The sequence below is a fragment of the Orbicella faveolata genome, unplaced genomic scaffold, assembly GCF_042242905.1.
Source record: "Orbicella faveolata isolate gen_17 unplaced genomic scaffold, um_ofav_v1 contig_13, whole genome shotgun sequence".
NCBI lineage: Eukaryota > Metazoa > Cnidaria > Anthozoa > Scleractinia > Merulinidae > Orbicella > Orbicella faveolata.
The window spans coordinates 8,750,594-8,777,500 of record NW_028301540.1 but is presented as its reverse complement, the minus strand read 5'-3'; the positions used below and the strand labels follow the sequence as shown (position 1 = coordinate 8,777,500).

The following is a 26,907-nucleotide window of genomic DNA, read 5'->3' as shown; positions in this document are numbered from 1 at the left end:
GTTCGTTTGTATTGTCCTCTTCGTTTTTGAAGTGTTGGCAATCCAGTCTTTCAAGCAGATTAGGAATGTCTCGGCATCCTTGGGCAAGTATACTGAAAAAGATTTAAAGTGACTGGTAATGATATTGGCTACTGATATATAGCTATGAATAGAGACAGTCTGCCGTGTTGTTTAGGGCGCTGGTTTGGTTCTCCACCCTGTTACTGAACTGATGTGTTTTCGGTGGTAACAAGTTCAATGCATTGGGTACACCTCGTAAATAGCCAACTGGTGGTCTACTTCTTGCCAGTAGGAAGATTCAAATATGTGATATTTGTCTGCAATATTTGTTTTCCGCTGTTTAAGTGACATGCTTAAAATTAGCCATCTCAAAAGGAGACGCACGACCAGTATGCGCATATAGATATTTCAGTATTTTAACTGCGTAAGCAAATCGTGGGAGACGCGCTAAGTTTGGAATCAAAATGCTTTCCCCACCACCTTTGAAATGGAAATGATCATTAATAAAGTTTACATTAGAGCAAGTCTTTTACTCCATCCTACTGTAAAACTATGATTTTATACATCAGATGCAGCGTCATATTGGTCTCGTGACCAGAAATTTTCTGTTCTCGTGGCGAGTGCGGAAGTTCACGTAAGAGCATGTCACCAGAATAATATAACGGCTGATATAACACGTTTCACGTATATTGTCCTTATCTGTAACACTATATAAATGTAGGAAATAGATTTTTTAAGTAACTCTGTGATACTTTGTATTGTACAGGACTGACCTTCGCGTGCAGCATGTCGCCTGCAACCTCATTTGTTATGTGTGCAGTTTTTTTCTTCGCTGTCTGTCGCTGCGATTCCTTCAGCAAAGCAGACGAATCAGAGCTGAAAAGAGACCCCAAAGTTGTTGGAATCGAGGACACGGGAGCTGAGTGGGATGTGAAAGGAAACCTTCAAGACATTAACGAGCTTCATGAGGCGGAAACAAACGAACACGGACAGGAGCAAGACAGTATGTAGCCCCATGATTATCAACGTGTTACATCCCGAAAGTAGATATATCGCTCGTCTGCAATTGCCAAAAGTAACAACCCTTAAAAGCTAACGCTACCCTACAAAAGTAGCTCTGTCAAACTTAATATTACTTTGATCCTTTTTCCAAATATGCAATATATTACCCTGTTTAGGTGTGCTTTATTTTCTACACTATTCACTCTTTTTGTTTTTCTGCATATACAAAGTTACAAAATGTTTTAGCCATCCGAAAGCAAAGTATCTACTCCCAGCAGTTGCCACACTCTGAGGGTTTGGTCAATCATCTTTTAACTTTTCGTACGTATGCCACGCAACCGTTACGTAGATGCCGTGAACGAGACTAGGAAAGGCGCACAAAAATGTTGTCAGCATTGCCACACAGTGTTGGTGAACAGTTTTTAAATAATCTTTCTGCTCTGGGCTTGAGGTCCAGCAAAAATAACTTTGCGAACAATCACTATAATTCTTCCTCCATAAACACTTTAACGGTAATTCCATCTTACGTCAAGGTCAGCTAACATCAATCATCATTCACAACAAAAGCTGTATGATACCAGAAAAGGTATTTTTCCTTGTGCCCAAGCAAATGACACTTATGTAACCCGGCACGCCCAATCGATGAAATTCGATAATCGATAGAATCGATTGTAATCGATTTTTATCGATAGTAATTAATCGATTGATATCGGAAATCGATAAAAATCGAAGATCCAAAGAGTTGTGAGTTTTGATTTTCATTGATTTTAATCAATTTTCATCGATTATATCGATTGTCAAGAGCAATCGTTTAATAATGACTTCAGAAACGTTTGAACTATGCATTAGTCATTGAAAGTCTGACCTATTATAATTTATTCTCTTCCTAAAAAGAGATCTGTCGTTCAATTGCTGCTTTTCCTCTAAATGTGTCGAAAATATAAAAGACGTGATTGAAAGTGTATTGAAAACTCTCTTTGAAAAGTCTGATCAGTTGAAACCCCTGATACGTGGACGACCCTCTAAATAGCCCTCTACAATCTACGTGAGCAGACGCGGATTCGTTGAACAACGTTTCTTGAAAGTACCGATTCCTACAAATAGCAAGAGATCCAGCCAATTTCCTCGTTTTTCCGCGTACAGACTAAACTATAACACAGTAAACTTCACCTGTGTAAGTTTCAATGCAAACTTGTGGTAGCTCTTCATTACAGTCTCTGTCAATAAACGTTCATTTCGCCCGTCATTTGAACCTCGTAAAACTTCGGCAAGACTGACTTGTGTCCACCCGAACGGATGCGTAACGTATCCGCTTACGGCTAAGAATTATAAATCGTTCATTTATTAAAGCCGATAAAAATCGATACAATTAAGAGGAATTGCATTGTGAGCATCGATTTTAATCGATTGGTGAAACCAATCGATATTAATCGACTAATTTTTATCCATTATATTGATTATATTGATTGGTTTTCGATGATCGATTTTCATCGATTGGGCACGCCGGGTTATATATTGTTTGACATGTCCAGAATATCGTGTTACGTAGTTGTGGGTGTTGTGCCAAAAATGGCGCTGTTAGGTCGAGAATCTCAAATTAAATGCTTTTAGAACTTCTTGTGAATTTGTTGATCAGGGGAAATGTAAATGTCAGCTTTTTTTTGATTGTGTGTTAAAATGTCCGGTTCGTTTGTTGATCGGAGAAGTGCTTATCTCAATTGTTAGGCCGTACGTCACGCAACGGTGACGTTGATGCTGAGAAGGACACTGGGAAAGGGTCACGAAAAGGTTGACCGTCAATATCTGTCAATATTGTCTTACAGTGTTGGTCAAAAGTTTTTAAAGAGCCTTACTGCTGTGGGTATGAAGTTACGAGAGGAGAACCTTGAAAGCTTACCATCAGTATCATTATTTTCAGTTAAAGAAGCTCTGGTTATTGCTTTTTGGAACTTCTCCTCGTTAAAATATTCATGTTTTTTATGTACTGAAAAGAGTAATTTCATATTAAGTAAAGGCTAGAACATGTCAATCATCATGCACGGGGAAATTCACGGGTTTACTGATAGAGCACTTTGATTTCCATTGAAAGTTGATATAAACCTCTCTGCTCGATTGAATATTATCACAACGAATTCACTAAATATGCAAAGTTTAAAAGCAAAACAAAACAAGACAAAAAAAACCCCGTTGTCAGCCCATAAAAATATGGGACGCCTTAAATTGGCAAATTTTGGGCCTAATACTTTCTTGAGTTTGCAAAAGTTTTATTTATTCATTTATTAATTGAAATTATCATAGTTTTATTTTCACATATTTACTAAATTTCGCATGTTATACTAATCTATGGAGTTGGGTTTTGCTTATCTGAAAATACAAAAAAAAAAAAAAAAAAAAACTGTTTATATTGCGTGACATCGTCAAAATGCCCAGTTCTGGTGATTTGATGCTCTATGCTTACCGTATGATGAGATAACATCAGATTAGTACAGAGAGCTTTTATTCATACACGAAAGAAATTATAGCTAAATTGTGGGTCGAAAATCAAAGACAGAAAATAGTTTTGAGCACACGTGAAGACTGTTCAATATTTATTGAAGAGCACATATATCTATTTTGTGTGTGTAGATGACCAATTAAAAGAAAGTTGTAGAGTGCTTTATATCATGTGGTGCTTAATTTTTTGTTGTGTAGGGTGGCTCTAGGATTTGGTTTACGAATAATAACGGTGTTATAACGGTATTCTATGAATCAGATCAAAGATCTTCATCAGCACCTGAGATTTTTTGTTCTGTTTTGTTTATCAACATCAGTGTCAAACATACTAGGGGCCAAAGAGCGTCGCTTGTTCAGGCCCAAATGCAGAGGAAGACCATACAACCCCAGTTTCTACATGTGCTGCAATGGTTATCTAGTGCGCAGGACAGGACTGAGGCCAGCCTGTTGTGGAAGGTATCCCTACGATACCACTTTCTACCAGTGCTGCGGTGGCAACCGAGTACGCAAGACAGGATTGAGGCCAGCGTGCTGTGGAAGGTACTCCTACGATGCCACTTTCTACCTGTGCTGCAGTGGCAACCGAGTACGCAAGACAGGATTGAGGCCAGCATGCTGTGGAAGGTACTCCTACGATGCCACTTTCTACCAGTGCTGCGGTGGTAACCGAGTGCGCAAGACAGGATTGAGGCCAGCATGCTGTCGAAGGTACTCCTACGATGCCACTTTCTACCTCTGCTGCAATGGCAGACTGAAGCGTAAGAGCGGTTTCAGGCCTTCCTGTTGAGGTACTGAGGTGCCAGGATATCTTTTTGCCTATGTTTTTTGGGCGCATTTAAAAAACTCAATGCGCTTATATTACTATAAAAAATAAATTAGTTAAATCCTATAAAATATTTCTAATAACAGTAATAAATAAAATAAATGAAATAATTAATTAAAATACAGTTCCTCATAAAATAAAATAAATCAAAAGTAAGATTTCCGAAACAAGAATGTTTTGAGGGCAGATTTAAAAGACGAAAGAGATGTTGTATTTTTAACAGAATCCGGTAGACTGTTCCATAATATAGGTGCGGAGAAAGAAAAGGCACGTTCACAGTATGTCACAGAGTTCACAGTAGGGACAGTGAAAAGATCAATGTCAAGATAGCTGTCATTATCAAACTTAATGCCTTTGTTAGCTATAGACCTATGGCGGATCGATTGAGGAAAGAACTATTCCTGTATGCGACACTCACTTTCACGAAACGTTAATATTAAAACTCATGATATAAACCATTCTTTTTGGTTCATACATGGTTGTCTCTCATTTTCACCCTGTCACTGATAAACCAGATGGGAGTTAGTATATAACCGATTTCCAGACATCACTATACGGACATTTCTCATCTGAAATCAATTATAATTAACAGATTTTATACTAACAACAATAACAGCAAAAACAACAAGCCATTCAAAACGCTTCAATAAGAGTTCCTGGATTCAAAGTCACGACTATCCTTAGATTTACAACCTGACTTTGACTTTGTGCCAATTGCTATGTGTAGATCAGTTGTTACGAGGAAAAAAACTTACAAGGAGTTCAAAACAGCGACCAAAGGCCCCAGGATTTAAAATCATGCATGGTCTCTTGACCACGTCATTTACAGTAACTCTTCTATCGTTGGCAAAGGTAATTATCGTATTTCAGAAGTTTATTCTGGAATCTTGGTACACCAAGGCGACTCCTAATACGAAAAATAACTCGTATCCACTCCAAGGAAAATTTTTTTTTTCAAAACTTGAGGTGAGAAAAACTGGCAATTAATATTTTATCTCATTTTTTTGTTTTTTGTTTTTTTGACTATTTCATCTCCATTCTTGTTGATTTTTTCATTTTATCCGTTTTTTTTTCCTGATTAGTGCAATTTAATAGTATTATATTACTTAATCATACACTACGGTCTAAATTCCTTTCAGTGTCGTCACTTTATCAGGAACTTTGAACTCTTTGAAGAACTACAGAACACCAGTTTTAACATATCGTACCAGCTTTCCTATGAATGATATGCTAATCATTCTATAAGCATTTTGCCCTTCTCACCCCTGTGCAATGTAGGCAAAATCCTTAAAGTGCCTATGAAGTAAAAAATAATTGCTGCTGATTTGAAAGGCTTTTCAAAGTAAAGAAGAATGGCGTTTTCCTTTTTGGAATACCTTTTTTCGTTTTAGAGATATTCACGTTTTTGTATTATAAGTGATGACGTCATAGGTGGTTCCACTGAAACAGTTCAACACTCAATCAAGAATATCTCTAGAAATATTAAAGCAGTGTTCTTTAAACTTGGCACCAGAAATGTACATCACAAAAGAAACAAAATGACACCCATCGTGCCGTTGCCGTGACAACAGTTATGCCGCTGGTCCTGTTTTAATTAAAACTAACATTACCAGATTTTATCTTAAACAAGGATCATCCACTCCCAACAATCTAATGGGGAGAGTTAAGACAGTATGGGAATCATGTGTGTTCCGAGTAAGACCCTCTGTCCCTTTTCAAAAGGTTGCAAATTGGCATATTTGTTTTTTCACAGAAAGAGACCTGAGCCAGAACAGTTGCCATGGCAACAACACAGAAAGTGTCATTCTGTTTCTTTTGTGATGCACATTTGTGGTGCCAAGTTTGAAGAACACTGCTCCAATATTCCTAGAGATATTCTTGAATCAGTGTTTTACTGTTCAAGTGAAACCACCTATGACCTCATCACTTTCCTCATTTGCATAATACAAAAATGTAAATATCTCTAGAATGAAAAAAAGATATTCCAAAAAGGGAAAGGCCAATCTTCTTTACTTTGAAAAACCTTTCAAATTAGCAGCAATTATTTTTTACTTCATAGGCACTTTAAACACAAGTTTGCATTTCACCATTTTTTAACATTGAAAGAGGGAATGGGGGTGCTGACACTTATTCTGTAGGGATTATGTTAAGATTTCATGTTTTTGGCTTTTTCTAACACAATTTGTCCATGGTTGTAGCTTTGGGACCTAACGATTTGAGATCATTAGGTTTCCAATGTGACAGGCACTTCCCCTTATCTCAGATCAGCGGTTTTTGGCTGGGACAAAGAATTTATCACAATGGAAAATTATTCTCAAGCAAAATCATGACCTCGAGGATGTCAAAGTGACACAAAAACAATTTCTCTGTGGCAACTGAGGAAAATCTAGAATCCATTTAAGATCGAAGGAGAGTTTCACCTCGGTAGACATCTCAACGCCTTTTTACTGGCTGCATTTTGCGACTATTTCCTCTTGATATTTAGTATCCATTTAACTCAAAATTTGTGTCTTGCAATATAAAGGTATTAGTGAGCAAATCTGAGAGATGCAAAACTAGTGTATATGCTAATTAATCTCGGAATGCATAGAAAATGAGATTCATTTTTACATGCCTCGTTGCTAACTAACGTAGCCAAGCTTTAGTCAGTTAAACTATTGAGTACTAGTACCTTAAGCCGGTTTGCCTATATCACAATTTTTTGTTTGCGGTTGAACCAGAAATGTCTGTTGGTTGATGATAAGCGTGAAGCGTGGAATTGTGCTTCAATAGGTCAACTAGTGAGTATCAACTGGTAAACGATGTCCATGAAGATCTCAAAACAAAACAAAAAATTAAATTAATTGTTATTACACTGTCAGTCAGTTAAGTTTATATAGAACTGTTTTCCTACTTCCTTCCTACAAATTATTCCTATGCTATCTGCGGGAGAGTTAGTTTTGCTCGAAACCACGAAGTTTTAAATTACACAGTGCTATAGTTTCCGCAAAGTTCCCACACGACAACGTTTGAGTGGCAGCCAAATTGCTGCAAAGCTAAGATCACAACCCGGCGCCATTATCGATGAAATTGCGAACCCAAGATCCGTAGCAAAATATTTCTTTGATCAAATTGTCCCAAAGCATCGAGTGGGAATGCACTACTCATGCAGAGGACAGAAAAATCCCTCGTTTTAGGGATTTATTCATATAAAATCCATGTTTCAGGGGTTTAAACGGATGAAACACTCGTTTCGGGTACTTATGCCGATAAATTACTCGTTCCAGGGACTGATACAGATCAAAATATTGTCTCAAGGATTTCAACTGAAAAAACCCTCGTTTCAGGGTTTTTAACAGATAAAACACTCGTTTCAGGGTTTTTAACAGATAAAACCCTCTTTTCAGGGTTTTTAACAGATACAACCCTCGTTTCAGGATTTTTAACAGATAAACCCTCGTTTCAATTTAAAGAGATAAATCTCTGTTTCGAGGAACTATACAGATGGACAGATAAAACCCTCGTTTCCGGCAGTTTTTGCGGTCAAAAATTTAATAATCCGGCCCTTCTTCCCCCGCCCCCCCCCCCCCTCCCCCCATTGATCCGCCATGAATAATATCATGAAATAAGTAAGACAAATAACTTCAACGCCGGCATCAATGCATACACATTCAGTTACACATCTATAGAGCAGTTTTCAATTGAGTGTCGAAAGGAATCAGGTAATTCCTTTGGTTTTGGTTTTACTACGGTTTGCGATTGGCTCAGTAGTCTAATTGATAAGTAACTGGTTTGGCTTTGGTCTTATGACACTCGAACGAAAACCGCTCTATCGCTTTATTAATACAAAACGCTAAAGCGATAACTTACGTGTGCTAATTCCATAACTTGATGAAAAACGTATTACATAATACAATAAAATAGAAAATTCAACTGGGATTAAATTAAAGTTGAAGAGCAAACAGTGAAAACAATAAAATACCCCACCTGAGAAAGATGTATAAAACGAAAAACGTCACGAGTAAATACAATAGCAAGCCTAAAAGATTGCCTTCAATAAACACTTATAAAATGAAGGTAATTTATCTCCATTTAAAATGTCTGTTTGCATTTTGTTCCATGGTTTCGGCACAACGGCGCAGAAAGACCCACCTCTTGAGGTCTTCTTGAGCGTATCGCTAGGAGCACCACTGAAGACGTATTACTGGATCGAAGACTGCAAGAGTCCGAGAAGACATTCTGAGATCTAGCACTGTCAGATAAATTATCGCCCGACAAGCACCGATCTTGTCGCAGACTTGTCTGAATTCAACGCACACTAGCCGACAAGTGAAGATTTTTTGCGTGCGGTGCCCTTTCAGAGACGCGCGCTCATGTATCTCGTAAAGAGAAATTTGGTGGGAGGCCAGAGTCAAGAGCATAATACCGGTTTACCATGACCACAGCGTAGAACATGAACTAATTTAATAAGTCCGGCAAGCGTTCAAGTTCACAGAACATAAACGTCGGCTCACACAAGGGGACATATCGTGAGGGCGTGAGGCGGGGATAAGCTCCTCCGTGTGTACATGGACAAAATCTTTTCGAACCGATCAGACTCTATCCGTAAGGTCAGGGAAGCTTTTTTAATTCAAAAAGGCAGAACAATTGATCCTGATGGTCTGAACATACGTGAAGAAACATTAATTGTTTCCATTTGTTTTCTTTTATTATCTTCTCTTATTATGTTATTTTATTTTACCGTATGCTTATCTTTAATTTACATTGTCAATTACTTTTGCGTATTTTCGGTATTACGAAAATATCGGCTACATAAAAATACGTCCCAATGTAAAATTCTCATTGTACCTGAAGAAGGCTGGTTTGGCCAGCCGAAATATAGTACACCTTCAAAAAATCATCCTACGTTGTGTCGGTTTCTGCTTTTGTGTTCTTCATTTTATATGTAAAGCCGATTAGATCACTATTGATCCAACGTATACCAGCAGGATCATCGTTCCGGTTGCTTGCTTAAACATTTTGTACACAAAGGACGCATATGCTTGAGCACATGAAGCTGATACTGGTTCATTCTTTTTCGTAGTGGGGACAGATTGAGAGAGCAGCACACACGATGCGACACTGAGAATTGAGGTCATTTTGTCCCATCTTAATGATGCATGATGTAGAAATTCCAACCACAACAACATAATTTGTACTCATTCATTCACCTAGAAATGAAATAAACAAATATACGTCTAAAATATAAAGACCTGAATTCCTTGCAATATGTTGTCGCACAAACAAAACTATCGCTGCAACATGCCCCCGCTTCGTTATGTCCTCCAGTGTGTACCAACCTTGAGGTCATCAAATCAGTATATAATCTCGGTTGCTCTTTCCCTTTCGGACATCACGATGACCTCATTTCCTTCCCAGAAATCTGTATGCCCCGCGTGGCGGAAACGTGGCTGTATTCGTTGTTGACGGTAGCTTATATCGACTTGTACGCCACGAAGCGGTTATCGATGTTTCGTTCAGACTATTTCTTGACTTCTGCCTTGCTGTTAATTCTCTTTTACATACAGTCGTGGTCTCACGCGGCCAAAGCTGGTGAGTCATTGCATTTGAGTAAACAAATTTTAATTTGTTTGTAGTTTAAAAATATCAAGCAAATGGCAGGCATCGGCACTGAATACTTGACCGAATGTGAAAGAATTGATAAACCGCCATAGTATAATCGAAAAAGCTGTGTTTATATGTAGTTAAAACGCAGAGCATTAGGATATACTTCCCCTACAGACTGGGAGCAGAGTCAAGCCCGCTCTGCGGCTTAGAATGAAGAGACCAAATTGTTGTGACGGCGTTAAACAAGACCAGACAACGCTTCTAAGGGAACGTTGTGTGACGGTAAAATCACTGCAGGGAGGCAGACTAGAGAAAACCTTGTGTGTCTGATTAATGCCTTCAATCATTGTTTAATGAAAGCCACGTATTTTGTAATGCTTGTATGTCACGTTTTTGTTATGTTGTATGAAATGATTCCAATCACTCCTTTCGTTCTGTGGCTGATACCTTTAATGTGTGACCATTCAAATTGAAGGAGCAGAGCTTTCGTCTGGTGGTCTGAATTTTGCTTTATCGCGCTAGACGGTTTTAAAATTATAACTGGCCATGCCCAAGTGTTAGCTTAGTTTTTTTTTTTTCCCGTGGGATGCCTGTGGCAGGCCACGGTAAGGTTTGCCCGGGGTTCCTTTTTCATCGTCGACGCAAATCGACAAATTTGATTGACAATGAAATGCACGTCACAGCTGGAAGGTTAAACTTGGAAGCAAATGCAAGATGACATGACTTTCACAGGAGTAAAAGTACTGTAATTTCGAAAGATTCTGCGATTCTGGCAAGGAGTAGCTTGTGTAGACAATGTAATGCTCGTAGCAACGTGTACGTGTTCAGGAAATAGACAGAAGGTAAGACATTTAATTTTAGAAGGTGTTTCGACTTTGTGTATTGAATTGAACTGTGAAAATTGCATAGAGTTCGCGGATCATCCGTTCCGTATTACGCATCTAACCAACGCGTTCACTATTCACTCGGCCTGCCAAATGAACCAACGAGTTCAGCAACCGAACCTGCTTGTTCATCGGGCCTACGTGCCTAACGCGCGCTTAGTCTAAACAAGACGTTTGAAGCAACTTTGACACACGATATTCATTGAATCAGTGTATTCCAAAATCAAGGAGTCCATCACGGAAAACATCGAGACCAACCATTTCAAAACTTGGCTCAAATTCATGAAATCGAATATTTGTTAGTTTGCACTGGAAGATATTTAACCCTCGAGAGTTTTACTCTATCGAAACTTTCACAGTTCAATCCATGAGTCGACAATCGTGCTACGTGTATGTTTAAGGTTTTGTGTATTCTTGCTGACATTGAGCTACCTATTTACCAGAGCTAGACACACATGTAAAAAGTGTTTGCGAGAAGGTTTAATCCAGTCGATTTTATTTTACTTTCAGTGTTCCACTGTTAACAGTTATAAATACAAAGGGAAATATTTGTTAAGATGCATGGTTTAATCCTTTCGTTATCTCGAATAAACAAGCATACATTATGGCAATATACCAGTTGCGTTACGTTGCGTTACGTTGCGTTACGTATCTCTCTCACTCAAGTGAGCCTCTAAGGACAATCAATACTTTTGTTAATGTTTTCATAAATACCCTACTTCAGTCCTTCTCTCACACAAAAGAGCGTCTAATTATAGAACAGACAATCATTACTTTAGCCTGTTAATGTTTTAGTAGATTTGTCACTTTCATTGACAGCAATACAGCCCTTCACAATATTTTAGTCTTCAAATTTGAAGACTAAAATATTGTGATTGGATTAACGCAACGTTTTAAAAAACTTTGCGTTACCATTAATGTCTCAAATTTTCTGGCAGTACTCAACGTAAGTGATATGGCCGAATTAGGAAAAAAGCAAATCCCATTTTCCACGCTGCAATATATTACTTCAGCCAGTTTTGATGCCACTTCTAAATACCATGCACACTCTCGTCCCATCTTGTAGATCACCCAGAAAGAGGAAGGAGCAGGGGAAGGAGATTGTGCTCGCACAGTAATTTTCCGCCTACCTTATTTTCCACTACAAACACAGTGATGGTTTCTGCAACACTTTCTACAGTGATTTCTATGGCTGATCTAAATAACTAATCGTCGCACTTAACTGTAACTTCACAATTCATTCCAATGCTACGCTTACTAACCAAAGCATCCCCTTTAGGTGTCTTGTTACTCTAAGATTCGGAACTTTTGCACACAACAGACGAAGGTAAAGGAATTGATGGAAAACCTTGTCGTTTGAAGAATTCACGCTCGGTCGACCACTAAAAAGCTTCCGCTTGGGACTTACTGAAAACGGAACTTTTTAAATGAAGACTACTTCTAGGCACTGAATTTGACTACCTTTACATTAGAAGATATTGTTCCGGATGCATAAATGTCTTTCGATTAATCGTAATTACGGTATTCCGATTGCAAACCGATCAACACACTGTGACAATCCGGAGATATATGGGAGAATATCTTAACGAAGCAACAGGCTGAAAAATGTGCCGCTTCATTTCCAGAATTTATTCCCCACAGTGATATAACAATTACACGGATGTAACGATATTCGAATTCGAAGTAGTCAGTTTCACATTTTAGATTCTAAACACCCAGGGAGGCAACCAGACAGGACCGGGTTTATTTATTTTGGCAGCGTTATAAATGCAAATTTACTTCTCGCGACATCTGTTGACAGCTATCAAAAAGATATAATAAATGGAAAGAGGCGCTTTTCGTTTGTAACTTTGCATGGTATCAAGCTTTTGCCGTAGAACTTTTTTTTTCATGAAAGATCTAAATAAGATCTATCTGAAATAACATCTATCTCAGAAAAAGCCAAAAACACTTTTAAAAAATGGTCAATTTTGGGGTATACAGATACCTTATTAAGGACGAAATGTCAAAACATCCCGAAATGGCCACACACCCAGAAATATAACTTCTAGTGCAAAAGTAGTCCGGTCTTATTTCTCTTTTCGTTTACCCTAGATGTTAACTGTAATATACACAGCGGCAAGTCGTGTAAAGATTGCGTCGAAGTGTCGGGGGTAAGTTCACGTTATTACGAAGTTAGCACCACGGTCTACGAAATATAGCTAGATTGGATCAATAGCTTGACGTGGAGGCATTACATTGTATTGTTGTCATCGAGGTTTCCCGAAAACGGTAATGAAGCTGGAAGAATAATTGTTTTTGTCTAATTCTAGGTGTTTGTTCCTTTTAACCGCATTTCAGCAACTTTGTTATGGGTTGCCAAACCTTGCTCCACCTTCCCACCCCCTACCTCTATCCTCCGCTGTTTTACTCTTAGGCTTCAGATTTGGATTCCACAATTGAGACCCTCGGCTTCGTACAACAGGAAGGGTGGGTGAAGAATACCATATACTATTGCCCTTCCCCCCTCGGTGGTCGTTGTTGGTTTATGATACTCTTTCATTTTATGAATAAGCTCTCTGCCCGGAACGCGCTATTCGTTCCATGCATAGAGAGAAAAGAGTAAAAATATTAGGATCGACTCATATTTCTCAAGACAAAATGACAACAATCCTTTGGAATATTTGCAATGTGTGTACATGAATGCAAACCAACACAAGTTAAACGAATCGTAGAATTTTTTTCTTAACCCTCTTTAGTGTTCTTACTGTGAGCCAACAAAAGTATGCTAGTCAGGCAGCGTGGTAAAGAAAACCCTTCACAAATCATGCGAGGATCAGGAATGGATGACTGGACAGTGTCTGGGTAAGTGATTCACACGTCGTTCAAAGAAAATCTGGCGTGGCCGGAATGGTTAGCGTAGCCTTTTATTTGAACTTTTAAGTGGCTTCCTCGGAATGTTTTGGTCCAGTCCAGTAACTACTATAGCGTTATGTTAAAAAGTAGTCTTGCAAGGTTGTAGCTTTAATCTGCTAGTTACGCCGGATAAAGCGTTTCACACAGAAAACCAGGAAATTTTGTCCTGACATGGAAGTTCGAGTTGGATTTTCGGGCAAGACACAGCGTTTCTCGTCGTCATGTAATATAAAACATATACGTTGATTAAGCAGTGGTTTCGTTATCCTTTGCCCGTGAAAAAGAACAACTCCTTCCCCCCCCCCCCCCCACCCCTTCCCCCCATGGTATACTGTGATTGTCTGGACGACATTTATTCTGGAAAGCCGACCTTTGTTAGTGACTGACGTTTCGACAACGTCAAGAGACAACGTCAGAGTCAGCCACCAGCAACACTCCTTTCAGAACAAAATCACGAACTACTGATAGTGCTGAGTTCTGACTATTTACAGCTAATCAAGACTGTTGGCACTTTTAATGGGAGTTTTCTAAGGGGTGGATTTCCGTGTGGAGTTCATGTAAGTTATCTTTTAAGATAAAATGCTGTAATTTAATTTACAGTTTCCGGAAGAGTCCTGATCATTGCCCTGTCTGTGACCGGTTTTGTGGTGCTTGTAGGCCTAACATGTTGCATCTACTGCTGCTGTTGTCGAAGACGAAAACAAAGGGGGTATGTAACTCTTCTTACTGGGATATCTACTCATATTATTAAGTTGGTATGCATGTTCATTTAGTTATTTGACTGTTGCGATCGAAGGGTGTTTAGCGGGCCAACCTCGACCCGGAGATATGATTGTCAAGTTCTCAAACAGCTGGCCCTGACTGCGTAACATATCAGGACAGCGCCACCTTAACTAGCGTGAACTGTCACAATCGTAATTACTTTAGCGGCGAACACAAATTTGTTTTTGAAACATTGCAATTCATTGCTGCTATTTCAGACCCGACAAGGAAGAGACCAAGAACCGTAAAAAGCGACAGGAAATAACTGCCAAACACAAGGATAGGTATGTAAAAATAAACATCTGGTCAAATATAAAACTCATTTCCAAGGTTGGATATAATATAGCCCCTAATTATTTCACTCTTGCCCCTGATCACTCTTGTCCCCGTCTCGATTAGTTCTGGAAACTAATCCAGGGGCAAGCAATTCTTGTAACTGTATTTAAAAAAAGAAGATAAAATTACTGTTTAAGTTAAATCACTTTTCTAATCATTGATTTTTGTTTATTTCTCACTTTTTTCTCCGCAGGGAGGCAGAGAGACGAGAGAAGCGCGATGAAATCAGAAAGAAATATGGTTAGTATAAATCAAATGAGATTAAGTTGATCTTATTGATGGTTTTTATAACCTCAAGAAAAGTAATTTGCGATATTCGGAAACAAGCCAAATATTTTATTTTTGGTATTACCGAAGTAAACACGTTGCATAAAGGTTGGCTAGCCTGAAAAGCCCCAATGGGGAGTGGCCAATTAGGTATATTTATTATTTATTTATTTATTATTTACACAACATGCTTTCCAGCTGTAGGGATTGAGGTCTAATAGTTTATTTTTTTAGTTTTGAAGTCGGTATATATTGTAGTATCGTTTATTTATCGTTTATTTTATTTTATTTTAGTATCGTTTAAATGTTAGATAAAGGTTTCCAATAATTACAAATAATAAATCGAGGGAGGGGGCTGTTCTAATTAACGTTTCCTTCTCTCCAATATTAATTTAAATTATATTTAACATGCGGCCAACGACAACTTATATCTGCATGACAGTGACCAACTTGAAAGCTCATTGGCTACTTTGGTCACTGTACACAACTAAATATTGTTTCTTTTAGTTAATTTCTACTTGTATTTTTTTTCTGTGTCATTGTAAACCATCTTATGTTTAGTTGTTTTCTGTAAACAGTGTGCAATGATAAAACTGAACTGAACTGGTCCACTGCTAGAAGGGGGTTTATTAGATGGCCGCTGTGAGGGGTGAGATAAAGGGACGCCAGACTCGCCCTTCCACCCATGCTGTCAACCCTTTTACTTCAAGAGGGAGGGAAATATTACAAGAATTGAAATGGAACTGAAATATTTTTACTGTATAGTTCGTTAGTTCGAATTTGAAAGTAAATTAATTAAATGGTAATATTTATTTGTCCTCTAGGTCTACAAAATGTCTAAATGTGGAGTACATCAATCAAGAGTATTGCTGATAAAAGCGTTGCTACATGTGTGGGAACTGAAGCAATTATATGATAGCAATATATAATATCTCTGAGTGACGGAAATAGATCATGCAATGTTCAAGGCAGATGAATTTTCATTGTAGAAATCAAACTTAAGCCATCATCTTTTTCCTTGTCTCACTTTTGATCCACTTGCATGTAGGTTGGATGTAGTATTTTAAGGTGAAAGGAAAATTTCCCTTTAAAATTAATTTTTAGAATTTTTCAGCTTTTTATCCTAGGTTGTAAGGCAATCAAACTGTAACGAGAAAAACGCTGGTAATGCCTGAACGTTTTGTGACTTATAGTTGTAAGTTTTTATAAATATAAAATATATAAAAGTTATATTGGTGTTTTGTACTGGTGTAATGGTTTTTGGTTGGGGGGGGGGGGGGGGGCAAGTCAAACAAGTGGGATTGGCCATAATTTTCACATGACACCTCCCTGGTTTTGCTGAGTACTTTTTGCACCCCAACATGGCAGCCAAAATAAACTCTCCGTTGAAAGCTCTTTAAGAGAGGCTTGCTCTGTATAGAAGTGTAATAACATATTGTGTTTTGCATCATTTGGAAGAACATTCTCTGCAGAGAACCTGCCATCTCCAGTAGACATGAAAATTTGCATGAAAAATAACCCAACATTTCCGATGTTGATATCAAATAAAGTGTCAAAACGGGACGCAGGATGAAATTGCTTTCCTTTTAATTACCAGAGAAAGCACGGTGCCAATCGCTATATCACAAATCGTCGAACCTTGACTGGACATAATGAACCATTACCCTTCTCCTACAAAATTCAATTAAAATATATAGATTTAGGCCAGCCTAAAAGCGGAGCTCCTCAGTTATTTTTCGGAATGTTGTTACTAATGAAAATAATCCAACTTGTATGAGGTAAATTGCGAATGATTTAATAGTTTCAGCCGGAACTAGTATTACATCAGCAGATCGAGGTGTAAGATGGTGTGATTATGAAATATAGAGCCATGATTTCAAGGATTTCTTGGAAGCCACCAAAAATCTTGATCACATAACAGAACGGTCTTCTGTGCTTTTTGGTGGCATTTCTTGTTCTTTCCTACCTTATTCAGAAAGACAAGGCATTGTTATTAATCATTATATTCTTCCTTAGCTAACATGGGGACTCCCACACAAAAGAAGTTTACACATTTTTTTGTTGTGGGGACTGATTGAAATGCAGTGGTTACAATATACTCAGTCCCTGAATCTCTACCAAATGAAATCTCACAAAAGTACCAAAACAGTATACATATGTGAAAAGTTGGAAAGTTTTGTTTTCTAACTTGTCCCCAAAGATACATTTAGCCATCTTCACTATTGTATGGAGTCTCCTCCTGCTGGACGGGTTTGCAATGAGCAAAATCACCCTCGCATGAATGGTAATTACGATATTTTTTTTTTTGCTGATCATGAATACTTGCATAGGCTTCTAATAATAATTTTATTATTCAATTTCAATGTGATTTGTTCTTTTTTTCGACTGGCATTGTGGACTACAAGAGCTGTTATTGGATTCCATTAATTAATTTTACTATGATTAAATTATACCAAGAATTATCAGTGAGCTAAGAGGAAGTTATATTATGTACATGTATTTTGTCTGCACTACACAACCAAATGCACTCAAAGGTTATGAGGCATGGGTACATTTGTCAGAAGAGCCCAGCATATCCAAGATATGTTTTGATTGACACATCAATTAAGATAATTTACAGCAAAATGGATAAAAAATACATCAATATCCTACATGCACCAAAGCCAGGAGAGGGGTTATAAGGCAATCGTTTAAACAACAGATTGAAATAATTTATAAATTAGAGAACACTATTTCTACAACAGAATGGAACAAATTAACCTTATCGGACATTGCGAATGGCAAGGCTGTCTGTAGAATGTCACAAATTTCTCAACCCTTTCTTTCTACAAAAATGCTAATCCTGCAACTTTGCTTAAGACCAGTTCTCCATTTCGTGTTGGCAAAATATCAATTTATGCCATGTCCAATGCAGAATATCACAAAATTGATTTAAAAGCTCAATAAATATCATTTTAAAGCCAAAAAGCCAATTATTTAAATAAACCATGAGTAAATTATCTCTAAGAAAAACTGATTAAATTAACAGGCACTTAAAAATAATTAGTTAATATGTGTTTCTTAATAATGTAATGCAGTGTATCTGTCACAATGTTGCAGCTAGGATATTACTACAAACAGGATGGGTTGCAGAACGGAACCTCCAAGTCAGTTTATTCAATGAACTTGGTGCAGAATTTATAATCCCATCAAGTTGTCTGTAAATACAGAGAAACCAAACAAAGCATTACAATCGTAAGTAATGAATTACTGAACTCTTTTACATGTACTGTATGAACAGTGTATGTTCCATTAATATTGGGGATCTCTCAGAAGCTGCATCCATGATAAATTAATTTGTTCCCAGATGCATTTGTTTATAGAACTTTTCACAAATTAATATCTCTGTCATAACAGTGACCTCTGTGTTCTCCAACAATTAGCACACAAGAAAAATACACTCAGTAAGATATTGTTTACAATAAAAATCAATGCCTATAAGCAATCATAAGGACCTTAAATTTATATTACCTCAGAAATATCTCACCAGGCCATGGTTGCTTTGAAAATCTTTGATGTTTTAATACAGGCTCCCCATCTGTAACCTGTTCATATATTGACTGACAGGAACAGGCATGTAATTCCTTTCTTTGATATACAGTGTACTTCATTGTTAGCTGTTTACTGAGTGTTAGTAGTGAATCAAATGCTAGGGGTTGGTACTCCAACTTTCACTGTGGCAGGCTCTGCCCTGAGATACAAAGCAAACTTACATAACTGTTATGAACTTCGCCACTTGCGTTCAAGAGCAAATGCAATTTGCTTCAAACAAGCAACTGGAACATTGAGGGTTACAACAATGTGCACCGTCCCAATCACAGGGTCATCCAGGCTGTTTGGTTGTACATATAACTGTACAACTGTATATGAGTTCAGCTTCCAGAAGAAAATCTGAGTTTGTCACGATAAATACTGATGTTCTTGCTTACTCAATGAATGAATGTGCAGTTCCAGAAGATATTCACACCCAACACCCATTCATGGCCAGTCTTTAGAAATTCCAAATTAAAGTATCAGGAATCAAGAGCTCTAATAGAGAAAAAACCTCCATGTGGGGTATGAATCTTTTCTTGAAGAAAACAATGTCTGAGAAATCATTAATTACAAAATAATGCTTAAGAAACATCTTACCTTACAGAGAATTTTGTAATCTACACTGTCTGGCCAGTTCATATACATGTATTTGACAAGTTGACACTGGGCATGTTTGTAAATTTGTGCACTTCAACATCACATTACTATGTAGCACTGGCCAACTAAAAACAAACAGCATAATTTGGGTAATTAATATACACTGTACATTATTAGGTTGAAATATTGGTGTAGATTGTTGCACATCAACAGATACAGAAACTATTTGCACCTGAATCATAACAAGTGAAAAATCGTGCATGAGACATTTACATGTACATGTAACAGCCCTCCACCTCAGAACCATCACAGATATGATATGATATTTTTAAACTCTCTAAAATTTCAGATTATTCAAGATTAACATATGCACATACATCATCTGGGGCAACCCTAAAACACTGAATTTGGAAACCGAAATCCAGAATCCAGAATCTGGAATCCAGATATTATGAATGATGATAGAAATAATTCACTTCAGCAATGTCTAATAAATAAATATGAGCAAAAATCATTTTGTTGTTATTTATTTTCTTGGCTTTACTTCAGCCACAGACTGTAATTGCTAAAAAATTATTGACTAGTTCTGAACAACCCTTAGCTATATATCTGGCCCCGTTGTTCAAAAGCTGCATAAAGCTATTCATTGGGTACATCACTATCCAGTCAGGGTTACTGATTTTTTGGTAGTATCTGTCTCTATTGTCTGAGCAGGCTAAATAGGTGTCTAGTGTTTTTCTGCATTGGCATGTCACCAAGAGCCTTCATGCGGCTTTGCCACTCACACCCCCAGCCCAAACACGAGAGCCTGCTCATAGGCTAAGTTACCCATCTTTTGTTCAAGCTGGCCCTGGTGAGAGCCCGGTTCTTGTCTAGATCAAATTGCTCTGAGAAGACTGGTGAGCAGCACATTAACAACAAGCTATTATAGGATATTGCAGTGAGTTTCTGGCAGTCTTTTAGCATCTTTGAACAGCATGTGGTCTGATCTGTCAGCAAGTGAGAAGCAGACGGAAGTAAGTGTGCAACATTTCTACAAATTGTTTTAATATGATGGCCGCTAAGAATATGAAATGCTGATTTGTCACAGTATCAGTGTGGAAATTGTGTTAAGCTGGAATTGGTCTCGTATCTGTTGGAAAAATCAAATTTCATATTTAGATCAGATGGGTTAGCCCTTGGACTTCGAAATTGGGGGGCGTGACCATCAATGTACAGGGGGCTGCCACTGATGGATATCCTGTTCTCTATGACATTTTCTATCTTGTTCAGTATGTACTAGACATAAAGGATAAATTTATACTTCCGGTAAATTGAAGATCACTTATTAAACAAAATGGCAATTACCAGCAAGCTTATTTTAGACACTCTCGAGGTGCTTGGAATAAAATTAAGACGCACTTTACTGAGATTCTCATAATCATAGCCCTCACTAAAAATAACGGTTGCCCAATTTCAACAGACGGGGAATTTTCGTTTCAAAAAAGGTTAAGTTTGAGGTCCTTTTTACTTGGCAGCTTACTTTTTACAGTCAAAAAGCTAAGCAAAACAATTTTCGCGTATTTGAAGAACTTATTTTCTTTGATTTGCGGATTCCGGTTTCCAGTTTCTGGATTCCGGTTTTTGGTTCCAGATTCCGGATTCCGGTTTCTGGGTTTTAGGGTTGCCCCATATTTAACATATTGTTTGCTTCACATTCAGTTTACACATGGCTGTTATCCAGCATAGGCAGACTTCTAAGTTTTCCTTCAAAAATATATTGCAACAACTATTGCATCTTTCGTTACCTATTCTTGTGATGAAATGACACAAAATTCAAGAACAAGAAGTCATAAGCATAAAACTAACTTACATGGTAGTGCTTACAGTTCCTCTTACTGTCTGCATATGCTGTCCATAAACTGATGCTGCCTGGACAATGTACTCATTATTTTTCTGATCACACCTTTTAAAATGTCACTGTTATATAATTTGTCCTGAAAAAGCAATACATGAAATGTTATGCCTTTGGCACTGACCAAATACCTTCACATGATGTTAATGTACACCATATCAACATTCACAATTCTCTTTACTTTCATTGTAACTCTTTTGTGTCATTTTCCCTCACTTGAAGACAGGACTTCCACATTAGGTTATAATTTGCCTCTGGAATCTCTATGAATTCACAGGGAGTGATAACAATTAAATCATGACTAATTTTAGCAAAGGAGGTGTTCAAATGTCAGATTTTAATGCTAAGTTTATACAGTAACTTTACATTACTCTTCGTACATATATATAACCTCTCAATTATTGCACCTATAGACAGAAGGTGTGCTGGGGGAAGAAATGTTCTAAACTCTCTGAACTTTTCCCCCTTACCTGTAATAGGATGACTATTATGAACTACGGTTTGTAACCAACACCAACATCAGGTTATGTATACACATGTATATTTTATTGTCGTCTGTAATCATAAAAAATAAAAATTTAAAATCCTCCATAAAGTTCATACTCAATAACACTGCTACATGAAGCGCTGTCACTGGAAATCAATTTAAGTGAAACTGTTGCAACAGCTCTGCCAAAATTTTTCCTAGCAGTTAAGGCAGGATAACAGAATATACATGTACCACACAGCAAAGGCTAGAGATACACACATGTTAGTTATCAGTTAGGATTTGGTGAGCTTCTGTGCTGTAGGTATGGTGGAAAATAACAGATTATCAGAAATGAAGGTTCCTGAGACATTTTGACAGCACTGAGAGGAATTAATATATAAATTCACAAAAGAAGGAGAAGTTCTTGCCCTGTCTAGTTCTCTGTAATAAAAATATCATTTACATATGAGTCATTTGTAATATGTGGTTTGTGTTTAAAGCCGATATAATGCACACTCTGATTGGCCAATTCCAGTGCATTATTTACATTTACATGGTATACCTTGGTAAAACCATAAAACATTGCGTGCGACTAAAATAAAAAATATAAAAAATAAAAAGAAATGCCTAATTCATAACAATTTAAAATACTCAACACTAAAACGAATGTAATTCTTTACTTGAAAATAATTCTCCTGTAATGCCCATGGGCCAATTACAGGCATGCTAAGAAGTCCTAACACAAAGTAAAAGGAAATTAAGAAAACTATTGCTTTTTTCCGGAAAATTGTAGCGACTGAAGACAATGATGGAACACTCTGAGAGTGCATTCTATCAACCTGATGAGATAAAATTTAAGGAGAATAGAGAATTCACGAAGTTATATCACAAACAAATTGGTACAGGACAGGAGAAAGGAAACTGTACAGCCAGGAAGAAACTGAAACTTTCTTCGACCAGCAAAAAAGTATGCACGCACAACAAAGAAAACAGTCAGTGACATTCATTTAATAAGTTAGTAAATAAAGAATTAGTGTGAAGAAGAGAGCAAAGAGAGAGAAAGTGGAGATAGGAGAGCGCTCTCTCCAACTAAATTGTGTATATATGTATGTAAAAGTTATTCTTATTACTGAGAAATGGTCAGGGCAAGAACTTCTATTACACTGTTCAATTTACCGAGTTAATTAGTACTATCTCACTTTTTTGGAACATTTCCATATTAAGTGTAAATACCGCATTGGGGAATAACCTCTTATTAAGAAAATAGGGTCCATGTACCCCCAACCAAAAGCAATGGCACAAATAACATGAAATAGCCAATCAAAATCAAAGCAGAGCTTTATTTGCAGACAGGATTGCCATGCATAATCGTCTACTCGACATTTTGGACTATATAAGCATTTCACCAAACCGAACTAATTGGACAGACAACAAAATAAAACGAGGAAATCTACATTATAAACACAAGATGCATATCACTACATCTGAGCTCGAGTATCAACAGCAAATCCCTTTTCAATGAACGGTGACCGAATAAAAGAGAGGATAAAGAAAATTCGTTTAAGCTTGCGGTGTTAAAGTTTAAAAATTATTCACACTTAAATTTGAATATTACTGAGAGTCTGTATTTTTGCCGACGGCTTAATTTAGCTTTGCAGTCATTTTATTGGCAGTAGCTTTACCAGTCTTCAACCAATTTAACCTCGGAATTCACAAAAGCATTTCGCCAAACCGAATAAATTGAACTAACAAAACGAGGAAATCTCCATACTTTGTAATCACAATATGCAAATATTCACATAGGAACAAAAGTAAATTTAGCAAATCCTGTTCGCTTCGGCTTAAAATGGTTTGTAGACCTTTCTTGGTTCAGTTTTCAACAACAGAAGAACAAATTTTAGCAGTCTACGAAGCGGCAGTGCTAACTAAATCAGAGAAAACTTCAAAATTCGCCCGGCCGTGTTTACAAGTACGATTTTGGTTAAGCTTATTTTTAGATGTGAGGTTATAAGCTTAAATTGACGACCTCCAACCTCCAAAGCGACCCACGTGTTATTGTTTAGAGACGAGCGAAATTAAAACGATGCAATTTTTAAAATCTCTTACAGCATGGCTTCAAATAAGGAAGACTTTTAATGGATTCCAATTGAAAATAAGCTTATATCACCGAGGAAACTTGTTAGTTTTCATAGCAAACGCAACAACAAAAGTCACTTACCGCAAGTTGGCAATTCAGTTCGGCCAGTGTAAATCTTCCGGGCAGAAACTTGCAGCAAAAGTTGTGAAGACTAAACTGAAGTTATATTTTCGATAGATCAACGAATCAACCACTTCTCTCCGCTACGTTTACTGTTTTGCAATTTCTCTAAAACACTCGGGTACGTTTGATTTCTCTTGTTCATCACCTGACCAAATCAGGTGACTTTTGAATTTTCTTGCACGGCTGCACAGCATCACGTTCGCGCGAATTTTGAACTTGGCCATGGAGAGTTCGGCAGTCTTCTGAATCAATTTGTCGGGTACTTTCGCCTCCTTTCTATAGCCCTCGTCAGCTTTGGTTCACGGCATTGTTCGGTATATTATTTCACCTCCTTTCTCTAGCTCTTGACTAGCTATAATTCACGGCATTGTTCAATACTGTTTCGCCTCCTTCCCCAGCGCTGGCCCGCTCAGTCTTTTTCGCGATCTTCTTCGCTACTTCTTTGCCTGTTAATTCTTGCTTTCTGTCTTTTGCTTCAGCGCAACCCTGTCTTAAAAATATTAAATCAACCTCCGCTATCGTTTTTCTTTAAAAATCCCGCCAAGAAAAATGGCATTCACCCGCTACCAACTGAGGGTGCATGTCTCTGTCAGCCTATTAGTTTGAGTATGGCCGCCATCTTGCGCGACTCCGTCGTCGTCGTCGTCGTCGTCGTCGCCGTCGTGCGTACGCGCCCACGAGCAATACCGCTAGCCATGATAACCATGAGAAAATCAATTCATGGGTTTCCTTTTCTTCCTTATATGGGTATGGGGCTCCGCCGGAGCTCCGCTATAAACAAAACGTAACGATGCCTGTAACAAAATTAGCACGGTTAATATTCAACAACAACAACAAATTACAACAACAAACAGCTTAGTGTTGATCATATGAACCAGTCTCAAAATGTTCAAAAGTCTCTCTAAATGAAAAAAAGAAAAAGAAAAAAAAAAAAAAATGCAAGCATCTGGATAAAAGCGATCAACACTTAAGAGTCGGTGTTAGGTCTTGATTAAGTCCTGGTATAGCGAGGGAGGTCTGCAGCAGGTGTCTTCTCTTATGAACAGGTGACACTCTGAGGCTTGATAGCGGATTGTTGTACGGCAGGTGATGTAGCATTTGCAGCTCCAAATGAGGCTTGCGTAAGTTCTTCAAGAGAATCCGAGAGTGATATTGGGTGCAAACATCGCAGACAGCTAGGCGGTGTAAAACTTTGTCGGTTCCTACGTACCGTTTCTTTCGACGTCTTTCCCGGGTAAGAACGGTTAGAGGGCTTAGGCACACACTTTGTGCTCTTCCGTGGCTTGCTCTGCTCCACAGGGGCAGTCCTTACTTCCTGTACAACTTCTATTTCTGGCAGTATTTTAAGTGTGCGATCACGATCGCACTTCTGTTTGATTTGCTCATCAACTCCATTTACAACCTTCGGATGGAGAAGGCTGGTCGCGGCTGGAAACAATGTTCGTGTTCTACGGCAGCAGGACTGGCTTTCATACCTTCCGTGGAGGTGTTTTGATAATCGAGCAGAGCTAACAAGGGATCTCTACACCCTAGAGGCGTCTTATCATGCTTATCAAAAGTTGATGATTTAAAAAAATTCCACGGTGCCGTTGTTGAATTATAAGCCCCTAAAGCTGTAATTAAGGGTGTTTTTAGGAGGTCATACTGTTGCTATGGTAACCTATTGCATCGCGAAAATGATAACAACGTGTTCACCTATGATTGGGCAGTTTTTTGATACCATGATTGTAGCATCAACTGATAAAGAGTGGTTACAATGACCCATAAAAATCTAAGTGCTGGAAACTGTTTTGAGACACCTTAAAATGACAGCACTCTTAACTGATATGATCACTTCGTGTGTGATGTCGGCGAATGCGGACTCGCGTTGGGGGACGTGACCAGCTAGAGGAGTTGTGCTTCTTTGGCTGAGAGTTCAGGTAATGGTTGAGTTACCTCTGTAAGCCGAGGCAGAAATTTCAGCAGACATTTAAAGGAAGCCCAGAGGGGTCACCAGTTCTTCCTTTCAGGCACGACCAGACATTTCCTCCACAGCTTTCACGTTTTCTGGATTCGGCTTTAAACCTTGGTTAGTGAATGGCACGCCCCACGAATTTTACTTCTGGCTGTCTGAGCTTAAGTTTGAACTTGTTCAGCTTCAGGTTTGTTTCTGTTGCTCTTTGGGAAGCCTGGTCAGGCCGCTGTCATGGTCTTATCATCTCTCCTTGTCACACGACTAATACATCATCTCGCAAAACGACTTCTCCTGGAGGTTCATCTAACGTCTCATGGAGCTTGCATTCAATTCGTCTGGCGCCAGGCCTGCTCCAAATGACATTCTCAAGTACGAGGGGTCCAGAAGATGGTTTCCATGCTACTTTCCTCGTTAAGACCGATCTGATTAACGCCTTTTGAATCCAGCGTGGAAAATACCTCTGCCTTTGCTAGTCAGGGAAGCTTGTCTTCCAATCTGGGCATTTGGTACATTTGTCGCTTTAAGGCTTTGTTTAAGTCTCTGATGAGCTGACAAGAGGGGCTTGTTAATGCGATCTACTAATTAAAACTACCATTGTGTATCGCTATTAGACACGCCTCTTCTGTCCTGTGGGTCTCTTGATTGTGCCATCGTGCATTTTGAGCTTGACTGAACTCTGAGCTCTGTCCTAATTTAGGCATTCCGTTCTGTAAATGAATTGAGAGGTCTAGTTAATTGATCACGTGCGAGGCTCAAGTGTCCAGCTGGAAAGCCATGGATTTCTTGTACCAGTTAACGTGGTCGGCGTCCACTATAGGGAAAGTTGACTCGGTAAGAACTTGCCTTCCTTTACCAGCTAGGGTCAACACGTTTTCCACTTGAAGCACTGAAAGATAGCCAGAGTTGATCATCTTCGTCTGAGACAACATTGATTGGAGACGACCGTTTTGCGTTGCAATATGACGCGAACTGATTACTTTTATTACGTTTGAGGCACCCCTGACCATAAGCAGGAAAGCCTCGTGTTTTGCAGTGCATCTGATTGCCACAATCATCTTGCACCTTCCCTCCTTTTTCCTTTCCCTGGTTTATCTTAAAAATCTCTGGTTTTC

At 38.3% G+C, this 26,907-nt stretch overlaps 1 protein-coding gene, 1 long non-coding RNA gene and 1 pseudogene across 5 annotated transcripts; 2 read left to right on the top strand and 1 right to left on the bottom strand.

Annotated features, from left to right (window-relative positions):
• The first annotated feature begins 730 nt into the window (after nt 1-730).
• LOC110052911 (uncharacterized) lies at nt 731-4,776 on the top strand. The gene is made up of 2 exons (XM_089284467.1): nt 731-1,003; nt 3,813-4,776. Exons 1-2 carry the CDS (start codon nt 787-789, stop codon nt 4,280-4,282), a joined length of 687 nt encoding a protein of 228 aa, XP_089140593.1. The 5' UTR covers nt 731-786; the 3' UTR covers nt 4,283-4,776.
• A 4,944-nt stretch (nt 4,777-9,720) lies between these two features.
• On the top strand, nt 9,721-16,278 carry LOC110053141 (uncharacterized; annotated as a pseudogene). Its single transcript, XR_016205922.1, has 7 exons — nt 9,721-9,889; nt 12,883-12,941; nt 13,527-13,632; nt 14,284-14,392; nt 14,664-14,729; nt 14,975-15,021; nt 15,873-16,278. The product of XR_016205922.1 is annotated as an uncharacterized LOC110053141 (transcript).
• Nucleotides 16,279-16,817: 539 nt separating this feature from the next.
• Nucleotides 16,818-24,616, bottom strand: LOC149114865 (uncharacterized). 3 transcript variants are annotated; one of them, XR_016205925.1, is made up of 6 exons: nt 23,800-24,616; nt 21,583-21,667; nt 21,071-21,194; nt 19,219-19,343; nt 18,559-18,778; nt 16,818-18,245 (listed from the first exon to the last, which is right to left on the bottom strand). It is a non-coding gene; the product is annotated as an uncharacterized LOC149114865 (long non-coding RNA). The 3 variants fall into 3 exon arrangements; XR_016205924.1 differs by lacking the exons at nt 16,818-18,245; nt 21,583-21,667 and having other exon boundaries at nt 18,599-18,778; XR_016205923.1 differs by lacking the exons at nt 16,818-18,245; nt 23,800-24,616 and having other exon boundaries at nt 18,599-18,778; nt 21,583-23,744.
• Between the last annotated feature and the right edge of the window lie 2,291 nt (nt 24,617-26,907).